This window comes from Pogoniulus pusillus, chromosome 25 (genome assembly GCF_015220805.1).
Source record: "Pogoniulus pusillus isolate bPogPus1 chromosome 25, bPogPus1.pri, whole genome shotgun sequence".
In the NCBI taxonomy this organism is placed as follows: Eukaryota; Metazoa; Chordata; class Aves; order Piciformes; family Lybiidae; genus Pogoniulus; species Pogoniulus pusillus.
Window position 1 is genome coordinate 13,593,630 of NC_087288.1, and position 15,045 is coordinate 13,608,674.

The 15,045-nt window shown below is 42.7% G+C and overlaps 1 protein-coding gene across 1 annotated transcript in view; it reads right to left on the bottom strand.

Annotated features, from left to right (window-relative positions):
* USH2A (usherin) overlaps positions 1-15,045 on the bottom strand; it is a 411,816-nt gene that overhangs the window by 359,586 nt on the left and 37,185 nt on the right. The window contains exons 5-8 of the mRNA XM_064164511.1: positions 13,458-13,752; positions 11,956-12,140; positions 6,383-6,604; positions 5,037-5,130 (exon numbers count right to left, since the gene is read on the bottom strand). Coding sequence (XP_064020581.1) covers positions 5,037-5,130; positions 6,383-6,604; positions 11,956-12,140; positions 13,458-13,752 — 796 coding nt within the window. The remainder of the gene's footprint in view (positions 1-5,036; positions 5,131-6,382; positions 6,605-11,955; positions 12,141-13,457; positions 13,753-15,045) is intronic.

A 15,045-nucleotide genomic window follows, 5' to 3' on the forward strand; every position in this document is an offset into this window, starting at 1 on the left:
GAAAATTGACCGATTGGTCAATTAACTAATTGGTATTACCACAAAGAAAGTCCTCTTGAAACTAGAGAAAGCCCCAGGGGGATGGGCAGTTTGTCCCAAGACATTTGTTGTGGTAGGCCCGATATGATGAAATAGGCTTAGCCATGGCCTGGTTTGCCCAGGTATGTTTTTGATGCTCTCCCTCCTTCTGTTTTGGGCAAGAGCAACCACGAGAAAGAGGACAAGGAATATGGAGCCACTGAGTTTAAGGACTCTGGCTTGCTCAGACTTGTTTACATCCTGAGGTAATCAAGGTACACACACTTATCTTGTGCCTGCCTTGTGCAAGGCCTACACTTTTCCCAAATTTGGGTAAAGCAAGATTATCACAACCTAATATGGTCAAGCTTGGCTAACTGCCATTATGATTGGCTGTTCTGTGTCCAAAGGTCCCTTGGTCTTGGACTGTATTGATAAAAGAGTTGAGCAGGTAACACAATGAGCTTTGCTATCGTATTTGTGCTTGCTGCTTGCCTGCTGCCACTGCTTACTGTCTCAGTGCATCCTGAATTGCCTGCATCAGGAATGGTGTGGTCAGCAGGAGCAGGGAGGTCATTCTGCCCCTGTACTCTGCACTGGTTAGACCACACCTTGAGTACTGTGTTCAGTTCTGGGCCCCCCAGTTTAGGAGGGACATTGAGATGCTTGAGCGTGTCCAGAGAAGGGCGACGAGGCTGGGGAGAGGCCTTGAGCACAGCCCTACGAGGAGAGGCTGAGGGAGCTGGGATTGGTTAGCCTGGAGAAGAGGAGGCTCAGGGGAGACCTTATTGCTGTCTACAACTACCTGAGGGGTGGTTGTGGCTAGGGGGAGGTTGCTTTCTTCTCTCAGGTGGCCAGCACCAGAACAAGAGGACACAGCCTCAGGCTGCACCAGGGGAAATTTAGGCTGGAGGTGAGGAGAAAGTTCTTCACTGAGAGAGTCATTGGACACTGGAATGGGCTGCCCGGGGAGGTGGTGGAGTCGCCGTCCCTGGAGCTGTTCAAGGCAGGACTGGACGTGGCACTTGGTGCCATGGTCTAGCCTTGAGCTCTGTGGTGAAGGGTTGGACTTGATGATCTGTGAGGTCTCTTCCAACCCTGATGATACTGTGAAACTGCCTGCCTCGAGTTTACCAAGAACAGGCTCTAAATGCCTCCACACAATCAGCCTGCATAGCCAGGTTGACATTATGCTAAGACTGCACATTGCAAGACATCCTGCCTACACCTGAAAGTATCCTGCCAAGACAGGAATCCTGGAGGTACACACATCATCCACAGGAGCCAAAAGATATGGCCAGAGATTGTCTGCCTCCTTTCCCCAGTCTGTGAAGCCTGGGAAGAATCAAGTAGGCTTCTGGGTGGTTGGAGGGGACAGTTTGGCCTGCTTTTGTGCCTGCTGAGGCTAAGTGGAGTGGAGGTTTTCTGGAAGGCTCTGGAAGGTCTTTGGACTGGTAGGCCCAGATGAAGAACTGAGCCTAATTTGTGAATGTATTCCTGTTTCCTGAATACATTTTGTACATATCTGTAAATAGAATTTCCATTTAAACATCCGTTTATTATTTTACTCCTTGGAAAAAGGTATAATACATTGTCTGTCCTTTTGTTCTGGGCAGCTTGTGGCTCAAAACTATGACAGCAGCACAGGATGGAAGTTAAAAAAACACTGCTTGCTAACAGTACAATCTCTTGTCAAAAACACTTGACACTTTCCCTCCACTTGATGCCATGGTCTAGCCTTGGGCTCTGTGGTAAAGGGTTGGACTTGATGATCTGTGAGGTCTCTTCCAACCTTGGTGATACTGTGATACTGTATTTTGAAATTCCTTCATCAAACACTTCATTAAGTCAAAAATAAACAGGGAAATAAATGTCTAATTCACTGAAGTGGGATCCTGAGAAACACAGGTGTAGAATAGAATCATACAATCAACCAAGTTGGAAGAGATCTTCAAGATCATCCAGTCCAACCTAGCACCCAGCCCTAGCCAGCCAACTAGACCATGGCACCAAGTGCCTCATCCAGTCTTTTCTTGAAGACCTCCATGGATGGTGACTCCACCACCTCCCTGGGCAGCCCATTCCAATGGCAAATCACTCTCTCTGTGAAGAACTTTCTCATAACATCCAGCCTATACTTTCCCCAGTACAACTTGAGACTGTGTCCCCTTGTTCTATTGCTGGTTGTCTGGGAGAAGAGACCAACCTCCACGTGGCTACAACCTCCCTTCAGGTAGTTGTAGACAGCAATGAGGTCACCCCTGAGCCTCCTCTTCTCTATTCTTGCTGTAGCTGAAAATCAGGATGGATTTTGGTTTTCATCTTACCAAAACAATTCTAAACGCTTAAAACGCTTGGATTTCATACAAACATGGAATAAAATTTAAAGTAGGTTGTGACATATTTGCAAATGTTAATTCTATTTTATTATTACTTCTATTTTATTTTGTATTGACTAGGTACTGACACGGACATTAAAGGAGGAAAATAATTCATATTCTTCTTGTACTCTGAAAGGATACCACTAACTCGAGATTTCAATTACAGTTACAATGCATATATGCCAAATCAAAAATGTGGCTCTCACTTGATCAACCCAGTCACACTGCCAGAAAATATCTGATAAGGCAGATAGATAATTAAAATGTATTTGGTTTGTTTTCACAAGGTAGCACAAGTCTTGCAAGAGTGCTTGGAGAACTTCCAGATCTTATTAAAAATTTATAATTAATCCCTACAAAGTAACATTTCACAATGTGTGCTCTAATTAAAGGGACATTGTCAGTTTGGGGTTTTTTTTTCCTAATTTGAGTCATCTAAAATCTTCCAATTCCTGCTTGAATCCCATTTAGACTGTACACCTATAAAACTCTAATACCCTATAACATTTTACAAAGATCTTTCACATGATCCTGAATGCAATATCACATTAAAACTTCTTACTCTATTCTAGCACACATAGACTGCTTTGAGGGCTTTTTTGATGTGAGATAAGTTTCTCTTTTGCTACTTCTGTTGCTATCCCATGATACCGTCTTGTGCTAGTTTGAAGCAAGCTACAATGTTTTGGTGAGAAGAACTAGATTACAGGCAGTGGAAAGAAAACAATGGCGATGTCTACTTCACTCATAGGCTTGCTGAGATGATTAAAAACATAAGTCAAAACATAGATAACACACTTGGCATCACTCTCACTTGGGCCACTGGCTGAGCTGCATCTCTCTAATCTCACTCTCCACTTTAGGCTAACCCGCTTTGCTTCCTAACCTCTTCCTTGGGACTGGGGTAAGGTTGAGAGGGGTAGGGGGAAAAGTGTAGGGCTGTGGCTCCAGGCCTCTCACCAGCCTCATCACCCTTCTCTGGACACATTCCAGTACCTCAACATCTCTCTTGAATTGAGAGGCCCAGAACTGGACACAGTACTCAAGGTGTGGCTCGACCAGTGCTGAGTACAGGGGAGAATAGTAAGACATCCCCTCAGCCTTCTCTTCTCAAAAGCAAGCAACCCCAGTTCCTTCAGCTGCTCCTCACACAACATGCCCTCCAAACCCCTCACCAGCCTCACTGCTCTTCTCTGGACACCCTCCAGGACCTCACTGTGTTTCCCATACTATGGCACCCAGAACTGACACAGTACGCAAGCTGGTACTCACCAGGGCTGAGTACAGGGGCACAATCACTTCTCTATTCTTGGTGGATTTTTGATACAGAGCAGGAAGCCATTGGCCTTCTTAGCCACTTTGGTACACTGCTGGCTTGTGTTCAGCCAGCCACCAGCTCTCCCAGATTCTTTTCCACGAGGCTGCTTTCCAGCTACCCTGCCCCAAGCCTGTAGCATTGCCTGGGGTTGCTGTGACCGAAGTGCAGGACCTAGCACTTGGGTGTTGTTAAATCTTATTACATTGGCCTCGAGCCTGTCCAGATGTCTCTGCAGTGCCTTCCTATCCCTCTAGCAGATCAACTCTCCTACTCAATTCAGCATTGTCTACAAACTTGCTAAGGGTGCATTTGATCCCCTCATCCAAACCACTGATAAAGATATTGAAGAGAACTGGCCCCAGTACAGAGTCCCAGAGGGTGCCACTTGTGACTGGCTACCAACTGTTACAACTCTTTGGGCCCAGCCATCCAGACGGTTTTTAATCCAATGAAGAGTTCAACCATCTGTGTCCTGGGCTGCAACTCACACATTTCTGAAGAAGAATGCTGTGGGAGTGTCTATGGCTTTGCCAAACTCCACATAGATTTTGTCCACAGCTTTTCCTTCCTCCACTAGGTGGGTCCAAAATGTTTTAACTCTTCCTATCTCAGACATATTTCATAAAACTGCTTTAAAAGATCACCTTCTTAGCTCAAGCCAGACTGCAACCTACAGAAAAAGAATCTACTTAGTGTTTTACTATGAAGTTCTGCAGCAAATCTCCCAAATTTTCTACATTTACTGATTTTGGATTGTGTCATGGAGCTGCCCTGGATCACCTGAACTGTGCCCTTTCAAATGAAACAAAACTGGAAGCTGAACTACCAGACTGTGCCTATTGCTCTCTCTACTGAATGGGCCTGGGTTCCATAGGACCAGACTAAAACTGTTGTAGAGTAAAAACAAAGATAATAAATCCTGAAGCACATCTGCTGTGAACATTGGGTCTGTACTACCTTTACACTCTACAGATCCCTTGAGAGTTGCTACAGAAGGTGGAGTAATAGTTTTTATTAGATGCTGACAGTCTAAATTCAGGTTTGCATTTGGTGCTTGTAAGTAGCATAATCCTCTAACAAGAAATCAAAGCCCTCAACACAGTGTTCCAAACAATTTGTGGTAGAATGGCTTTTTGACAGGGGCAGGGGAGTTTCATTTCCTGATTTAACAGAAACTCTGCTATGTTTTTTTTTATATATATGTAATGTTTCCTCAAAATAGGACAACATGATCTCAACACACACACTCTTCCATAGGACTAAAAGACAAATTTTGAGTCTGTTCACAGATGATACAGATAGAGAAAGGAGAGACTAACATTATTTCCTTCTGTATAGCTCTCTTTGACACACAGGCACCTATAGGGTTCCATAGCTGTATCACAAGTATCAGCATGGCCATGGCAATTACACCTGAAAAACAAGACGTAGTGAAGAAAGCATGAATATGTGGAAACATCTGTCCAGCAACACACAACATGGTAGCAAAGATAATTTTGTTATTACATAATCTTGCTCTTCATTCAGAGCAAATTAATGTCAATGTTAAATGCAGTAACCTACAACAGATTACTTCACTCAAGCTATTTTTTTCAGTATCAACAATTGCTTTCCAGGAAAGTAAACCCAGCATGTAGTAGAACTACTGCTATTCTACATAGTAGCCTGAAAACTGTATTTCAGTATTATTAATAACTGAAATGTTAATAACTAAATTACAATCATTCATCAATATTAAGCTCTACAGGGTGTCTATAGTTTTTCAAGGAATCCTAACTGTGTTAAGCATAATTTCCTAGTTTAACATATTTTGATCTCAGTTAAAAAGTCTATTCCTTTCTAAAACAAAAATCTTTAGAGAGCATTATTTAGTAGGCAGAACCACCCCACTCTACCAGAAGGACTGCTCTTCTGGAAGCACAACATAGCTTTGCAAACTACATCTGAAATGAGTTTCTGTGACACAGTCACCAAGACTGTAGCTCTTTTACTAAAGGCACCAACACATCTCAATCCATAATCTGAACATATTAGCAGTGTCAAAAATTCTAAGGTACACGTGACTGCTAATGGTCTACTTTCTCTCAACATATAAACTAGCAAAATAGTTTCAGGAATAATAATCATGAACAAAAATCTGTACCCCATGCTTCTTGGAAATTATTTCATTGCCAAATTTGCATATTATTTACAGGGCATAATTAGTCCTTCCACAAGACAGCACACTTACCATATACAATAAAGTTGTCAGTCACAGATAACGTAACACTCTTACTGGCAGCTGCCTAGGTTCTAAGAGGAAAACTGCAGATTGACCTCTGCATAAGACTGTTAAAATTGCCATGTCTGGGAATCCATATTGCAAATCTGAAGTCAAGCAGAAGCCACGGTTTCAATCACAAGCCTTTGCTTAGATGCATTGGTAACCCAAGGAAAGAACTGGTTTTGATGGCTTTGTACAATACGTATAATTCATTTTCTAATAAAATGGGCAAGCCTTTAAAACAAAAAATTACACCAATCACTTCCAACTTGAAGTTCCTTGTCATTCACAAATGTAAAAGCAGAACAACTTCATTCAATTTTAGCCAGGTCATTATATACTTTGCACATCTGTCATGGTTAGAAGCAGTGATGGGTGGAGGAAGAACTCCATAACACCTACCTTCCACTGACTGTAACTTCATTAACTCCATAGTATCTATGCCTAAAATTTACCCAAGGCTCATTGGTATGATACTGGCCATGGAGATGAATCCTCACTTTTGTAGCTTTTACAAATTCTTGCAGAGATGGAGTATTGTAAAAGTCATTGTAACCAGGCCGGTGATTTGGTTCCGGTGTAAGCACACTGAAAGTTAGATTGCTGCGGGAATATGGTGTAAAGCTGTTTCAGGAGAGAGGAACACAAATGAAAATAAGATTATCACATATTTTACAGATTTTATCTCCTAACATCCTTTTTCTCAGAGTGAGTCTCCACTTAATTGTGCACAGGGGGTTTCTGTGGGTTCTGAAGGAAATTTTCATGTCAGTGGATCTGCCAACCATCAGGATTCCCCTGTCTGCTTTTCCCCCAACTTCCAAGCCCTTCCACAGATCCTGAGTTCCTAATTTAACATAAGGCCTTTAAAGGACAACTTCAAAATAGGAATAAAGTATGACTGATACAGTGCTGTCAGCACTGCTTACAGTTTAACACCACGTCTTTGGGAAACATGAAATATTTTAAGCTACATAAGGAAATAATTCAGATGACTGAGACAATAATTAACATTCTTATGTTGTTAATATATACCTGCTAAACAGATATAAGCACCATACAGAAACAACTGCATTTTGAATTCCAGAGTCACTGAACTATATCATTACATTCAATGAGTGAGCAGACTCAGAAACAATGAGTGAAGTGTCCAGCGAGTGAAGGCCAAGAGAATGCAGTAGGACTGAGAGCAAATTTACATATTTAAGCCAAAAAAGGGGGAAGGGCAGTCCTGAGGATTCAAGCAACAGCTGAGTAAACAAATACATACAGACTGCAGATTTGCACAATTTGGTATGAATCATATCTCCTATTGGTATATTTATTACACAAAGTGTAGCTATCCTGGCAAGATCATGGAGTGGATCCTCCTGAAGGCAATGCTAAGGCAAATGGAACACAAAGCAGAGGTGATTGGTGGTAACCAGCAATGGCTTCACCAAGGGCAAATCATGCCTGACAAATTTAGTGGCTTTTTATGATGAAGTCACACCAACAGTGGACAAAGGAAGGGTAACTGGTATCATCTACCTGGACCTGAGTAAGGCATTTGACTCTGTCCCAGAAGACATCCTGGTCACCAAACTGGAGGAACACAGACTTGCTGGGCAGAGCACTGCTGGATAAGGAATTGTCTGGATGATCACATGCAGAGTGGTGATCCAGGGCATAATGTCCACCTGGAGACCAGTGCCAAGTGGCATCTCTCAGGGGTCAGGGCTGGCACCAGTGCTGTTTAACATCCTTGCCAGTGATATGGACAGAGAAATCGAGCGCACCCTCAGCAGGTTTGCAGATGACACCAAACTGTGTGGCACAGTTGACATGCTAGAGGGCAGGGATCCATTCAGAGGGACCAATAAAGGCTGGAGAGCTGGGCCCAGGCCAGCCTCAGGAAATTCAACAAGGGTTGATGATAAGCTCAACAAGAGCTGGCAGCATGAGTGTAGCCCAGACAGCAACCATGTGCTGGGCTGCAGCAACAGAAGCGTGGCCAGCAGTGCGAGGGGAATGTCCCCCTTTACTCTCTCATCAGACCCCACCTGGAGTACTGTGTGCAGTTCTGGAGCCCACAACACAAGAAGGACATGGAATTGTTAAAGCGAGTCCAGAGGAGGGCCACAAAGATGCTCAGAGGGCTGCAGCAGCTCTGCTATGAGGACAGGCTACAAGAGTTGGGGCCCAGCAGCCTGCAGAAGAGAAGGCTTTGAGGAGACCTTATAGTGACCTTCCAATAGCTGAAGGGGGCCTGTAGGAAGGCCGGAGAGGGACTATTTACAAGGTCTTGTAATGACAGGACAAGGGGTAACAGGTTTGAACTGGCAGAGAGGAGATTCATACTAGATGTTAGGAAAGGGCTCTTCGCAGTGAGGGTGGTGAAAGACTGGCACAGGTTGCCCAAGGAGGTTGTGGCTGCTCCTTCCCCAGAGATGTTCAAGGCCAGGTTGGATGAGGCCTTGGGCAGCCTGTTCTAGTGGGAGGTGTCCCTGCCCATGGCAGGTGTTTGGAACTGGATGATCCTTGAGGTCCCTTCCAACCTAAACCATTCTACGATTCTATGAGTGGAACTCGCCTCCACAAAAGGCCAGAATGACTGCTCATCTGCACTCCTACATGGACTCATTACAAGTAGGTATCCCACAGTATTACCTGGCACTTGACATACAACATTTTTTAAAAAAACAATAATTCTTACCACTTCAAACTACTTTTGAGCTTTTGAAAGATGAGACTGATAGTTACAACTAGGTTTGCTGAGTCATACTCTTGACTTCATGAAAGATCTTTGAATTTACTGTGCCCCTATCCAGATCAGTGTTTCCCAAAATTCTCTGTTTCTGTGGGTGATACTGTCCTCCCTCTGGAGAAAGTATTTTATTCCTAAGTCCTTTTCCATAGGGCTGCTTTCTGTTACCTCATCCTCTAGTGTGTATTGGTAGTGAGGATTGCTCCAGCCCTACAGTGAGGATTGCAGAACCCTACACTGGCTCTTGTTGAACCCCTTGAGGTTCACCTGGGCCCATCTCCCCTGCTTCTCCAGGTCTCTCTGGATGACATCCCACCCTTCCAAGAGTATCACCAGCACCACTCAGCTTGGTGTCATCTGTAAACTTGCTGATGGTGCACTCAATTCCACTGTCTAGATTATTGATACAGATATCACAGTACAGGTGCCAGTACAGACCCCCAAGGAACACCACTTGTCACTGCTCTCCATCTGGACTTCTCAAGAAACAAGGAAAACAAAGAAGATTCTAAAACAGGCATCAGCCAACACTCAGACTAAGCAAAGATTCAGCTTCTAATAAGGGGGTAAAAGGCAACTCCTAACTTACAGAGGTGCCACAGGACGGAGAAACAAAAACCTTAAAGGACATAAAAGAAATCATTCAGTACTAGCATGTGGTCATCAAATCAAGAAACCTCAGGCCACAATAAGGATTTCAGTCAAAGCGATTTGCCTTCCACATCAACCCAAGGAGTCTTGGCTAGGCTGCCAAGATACAAGCACACTGCTATCTAAATCTTGGATAGTCAGTTTGGACATGTTTTGGCACTTAGAAGTATGTGGGTATGAAAAGGAGAAAAGTGTTTTGTTTTACAGCAAAATTGCCTTTTCCTCTCATAGAATCACAGAATGTCAGGGGCACATCCAGTCCAACTCCCCTGCCAGAGCAGGATCACCTGTACCAGATCACACAACACATCCAGGTGACTTTGGTGTATCTCCAGGGAGGGAGACTCCACAACCTCCCTGGGGCAGCCCGTTCCAGTGTTCTGTCACCCTCACACTGAAAAAATTCCTTCTCATGTTTAAATGAAACTTCCTATGCCTCAGCTTCCATCCATAGCCCCTTGTCCTGTCACTGAGCATCACCGAGCAGAGCCTGGCTCCAGCCTCCTGGCACTCACCCTGTATGTATTTGTAAAGACCTATAAAGGACTCAGCAGGGAACTCTGTTACATCAGTGGTACCCAAATCATTCATTCATATCACTTCCTATCATCACTTCTGTCAAAATGGAAGGGGAGAAATAGTGACACTTACAAACATTACAGAAATTCATACTCAGCTCTTCGGTTCTTTTCAGAAAACATACAAATACGAATTTCTGGGCTAAAAAGGATTAAACCTTATTTGGGTACTTCATCCAAAAAATGTTTTGCGTACTTAAATTTTCCCTATCTCTACCCTCTGCTCCAAGGACCAGCAATAAAGCTCCAAGTCCTTTGCTGAAAACTGGTATAACTCAGATGACCTTATCCTCTCCTCAGAATACTGAACTTCTAGAGAACAGACAAAGATGCTGACACTTGAAAAGTTTTAGGAAGGTAGCAAAAGTGGAAGGAAGGAAAAAAGGCAAAATGCCTACAGCACCTGGTACTATATTTTCTCATTGATTTCCAGCCAAGTGCTAAACAAGCCTAATACTGACTGGCATCTGAATTCAGACAAGGGATAGGGCGTTTGAATAGATGGAACAATTTAGACTCAAATACATATGAGCACATGCCTGTATGTGTAAAATGGTAACATATGTTATATACCATATTTATGAAATGTATACTGTACATTTTCACATTACAGTATCACAGTATCACCAAGGTTGGAAGAGACCTCACAGATCATCAAGTCCAACCCTTTACCACAGTGCCCAAGGCTAGACCATGGCACCAAGTGCCACATCCAACCTTGCCTTGAACTGCCCCAGGGACGACGACTCCACCACCTCCCCAGGCAGCCCATTCCAGTGCCCAATGACTCTCTCAGTGAAGAACTTTCTCCTCACCTCGAGCCGAAATTTCCCCTGGCGCAGCCTGAGGCTGTGTCCTCTTGTTCTGGAGCTGGCCACCTGAGAGAAGAGAGCAACCTCCTCCTGGCCACAACCACCCTTCAGGTAGTTGTAGACAGCAATAAGGTCACCCCTGAGCCTCCTCTTCTCCAGGCTAAACAACCCCAGCTCCCTCAGCCTCTCCTCGTAGGGCTTGTGCTCGAGGTCTCTCACCAGCCTCGTCGCCCTTCTCTGGACACGCTCAAGCATTTCGATGTCCCTCCTAAACTGGGGGGCCCAGAACTGAACGCAGTACTCGAGGTGTGGTCTGACCAGTGCAGAGTACAGGGGCAGAATGACCTCCCTGCTCCTGCTGACCACACCATTCCTGATGCAGGCCAGGATGCCACTGGCCCTCTTGGCCACCTGGGCACACTGCTGGCTCATGGTTCATGTAACTGGCTCATGAAAAAGCTTGCAACATGTTTCTAAAAGGTGATGATATTTCTTGGCTCTCTACTTATTTACTGCTTGAAAAAAAAGTTAGAAAGCTTTGGGATACAATTTTCAACTCGTTTCTTACATCTTATGCGTGATCAGTGACCAGGCTGAAGGACTGGATTTTGTGTTTAAGTTTGGCCTCCTAAGGTGAAGAACAAGTCACATTTGGGGATCAGGAGGTACACTTTCACATTCATTAGATTTAGTTTAAAACAATCCATTCTATCATAGGATCACAGATGTTAGGGGTTGGAAGGGACCTCCATAGATCAAGTCCAACTTCCCTGCCAGAGCAGGACCATAGGGTCTATCACAGGTCACATAGGAATGCATCCAGATGAGTCTTCAAAGTCTCCAGAAAAGGAGACCTTCTGCTCCTCATCTCAGTGTTTTGTAGTTGTACTGACAGTAGCCCCTTCAAAACACAAGCATGTAAAATTTCAAAAGTCTAGCTCAAAATAAGTAACAAAATGAGTGAATTGTGTCACGTTTCTCCACGTCTGAAATCTGATAAAAGGGACAGATGACCTTTGGGCAATCTTCAATCAAAAGGTCAAATTTGGGATCTTTTCTCTATACTCAGTAGCCCATAATGAGTATAGCAAATTAAAAGATTCTATCTCATTGGGACAAACAGACATAGTGTGTCACAGAGTTACCTGTTCAAAGCATCTATAATATGCAGATAATACCCACTCATACCTAGGAAGCTGGAGACAGTTGACAGAATCTGGTTTTTCCAGAAATCCATTATTATCCATTCCGAAAATACTGCAATTTTTAGCAAAATACTGCCAGTCTTCCCAGTTTAGATCATCTCTTTTTTTCCTTTCAATTCTTATTGCTTCAGGGTGTGGACTATAGAACTGCAGTATAATATAGAATACCTACAAGAAGGTAACACATTTATAAACCAACCATAATGGATAAGTTGTAAAACAATGAGAATACAAACTTTTACTTTTCATGTGACAATATAGTATGTTTTACCATGCACAGACAGCAAAAGTAGTATTTCACTCCACATATTCCCAGTTAAAACCAAAGACAACCTGTTTTGTTAAAGCAGCTCTTTCACCTCTTAAACATTATAACACTACTGAACTGCTGCATCAGAACTCCACTTTCTCCTAAAAGTTCAACTACAAGGTCTAAATTGTTATTCACTCCAGTAATACTATTTCGGGTACAGCTTTGTGCTACCAAATATTTAAGGAGTGGTATATTGTGAATTTTCCAGGTTTTCTGGTTGCTTTTATGTTGTTTTGGTTCCTGTTGTTGTGCTAATTGGGTTTGTTTTTTTTTAATCTATTTTTCACTTGGAATCTCATCAAATACCCTGTATTTAGGAGCATTTCTGCCCAGCACACTGCTTAGACAGAAATGTGTGTCAACCAAGCCAAGCCTCAGAACTTCTCAAGCATTCAAACTCAATTTAAGTAAAGACCTAACGTTTATGTAGCAGAAACCTGTCATCATATTCTTTCTCTTCTCACTATTACTAATAATAAAATAAAAAACCACAAGCTAGGTAGAATACATGGAAATTTGGTAGAGCTTCTACTGTGAATGCAGTCCTGGTACTAAGATGTCTCTCCTTCCAAAACATCCTGACACTCCTGCACAGCACCGTGAAGTGTTAAGTGAGCCATGGCTCCTTCAGGAACCTTGCCTGCTTGTTATATTCTCACTCCATATTCCACAGGGGGGCAAACTACCATGTCCAGAACATCTACAAAACAGAAGTCCTCTCTGATATGTCAGTGTGCCGCAGACTTGCTAAGTTCCACTTGACTGCAGTTAGATTTACACCAGAAGCAATATACCTTTATATGAGAACATCTAAACCAAGCACCTGCAGTTTTAATAGAAATTAAAATTAAGGATGAAATTTACAGAAGTGGAGTGATATGAGCAACCAATTTCTAAATATCAGTGTCTTCACACAAGATATTCACTCTGGTATACCACTTTTAGATTACTACTAGTTACAACAGCCAAGGCACATCAAAAGAGAATGACAATAACCAAAATACACTTGTTGGCCTTTTGCAGTGTTTCACACTGAAGGGAGTTTCCACCCTGGTCCTTTAATGATAGCATCCTAAAACATAAGGTTTAAACTTCCTCAGGACTGTAACAAAATGTCTAGAAAAGTCTTCTAGTTTTGAGTTAATAAACAGCAAATGTGATCTTCTCATTACCTGGTATTGTCCATTTTGTAAATCTATTGTGATTGAAATGCCACGATCCAGGCCTGCAGTATTAGTGAACACAGATGAAATCCAGGTGGTCCCAATGTCATCATCATTGATGTAATACAAAGGATGGGCTTCTGCATTCAACCTCAGCACTCTGTCGTTAGTGGTATCATCTGCTCCATTAGGGATGCAGTACCTTTGTATCAATGGGTGCACCCGGGGATGACTTCCAGGACAGCGGCACTCAGATTGGGTATGCAGGTGAGGAAATTTTCCAGTGAATACTTCCAAAATGTCTCTGTCACAGCATATATTTTGAAAAAGGATAATTACATACATGATGAAAAAGGACAAGTGTCACTTTGTGCCTCCAGGTTCATCAATTAAAAAACAAAAATATTAATCTTAGATTATAGTAGAATTGATAAAGGTCTGGTTTCATCCCACATAAATAGGGCAATCAGCTAGGCAACAGGTCACAAAGGGTCCCTACGTAATCAATGGTTAGCAGCAGGCACCTTCAGAAGGTGTCTTTGAAGAAGCACTCTGCAGTTGCTTTGACTGCTCCACAGACATATACACAGTCAAGGGAATCTGGCTAAACCTAGGTAGGACACATTCAGCCTTAAATGGAAGGAGAAAAGCTCTTAACATTTTATTATAGAATCATGTCTGACTTCATTCAGTAATCTGGGCAATGTTCTTAAGCACACTATAGCACTGACATACCTGCCTTTAACCACAGGTAAGTTCAACATTTGCTCTCAAGTGCTCCAAACAGACCAGACTGACCAGTATGACTTCCAAGAACTTGGACACAGATGCTTTCACTTTTAACCAAGTTTCATACAAATGTCCACTTTTTTAGCGACCCTAGTCTGTGACTGCTCTATTTACCTCCTACAGTCCATGTCAAAGCCATCGAACCACTTCAGTTCCCACTGAACAGAAATACATAGACAACTAGGTAGGAAAGCAGGCAAATGTAGGAACAGCATGAACATACTACCTAAGCCTTCATCTACTCATCTCTGGTGTACAAGTATCTTGTGAGCAGAGGACACACTTAATTTTTTAATCTAAAAACTGTTAATTTCCCCCTTTTCCTGCTTTATCCATAAGAACATAATTGTCATCTACTTAAGTAAATAAATACTTGCTCCAAAATTCCACAGAACCCAAAGCTGTCAGACATTTCAGATAGCTAAAGATTTACACTGATATGCAGGCAAGAATTTCCTTCACAGTTTATCCCAGAAAAACATTTTGCAGCAAGTTATCTATGGAAATAGAGATGCATCTATAAAGGCAACATTAAGTTGAAACACTTAATAAAATACCTGATCTTTCAATTTTTAAATCTTAGTAATTTCACTGACTGAAGTTGTAGTTCTAAGGATCTGACAAGCACCTTTCTGAAAGAATACAGCCAACATGATTTTTTGTATAACTTGGAATTCAGATTCACATTCATGCTTTACATTCAGAAGAGCTCATCATAATGTCCAGCAGACAGCTGAGCTTCTAGCAAACTACATCTTATTGAAAGACTATCATTAAGTAGCCTTAAGGTCTGCAGTTGCAAGTGTCA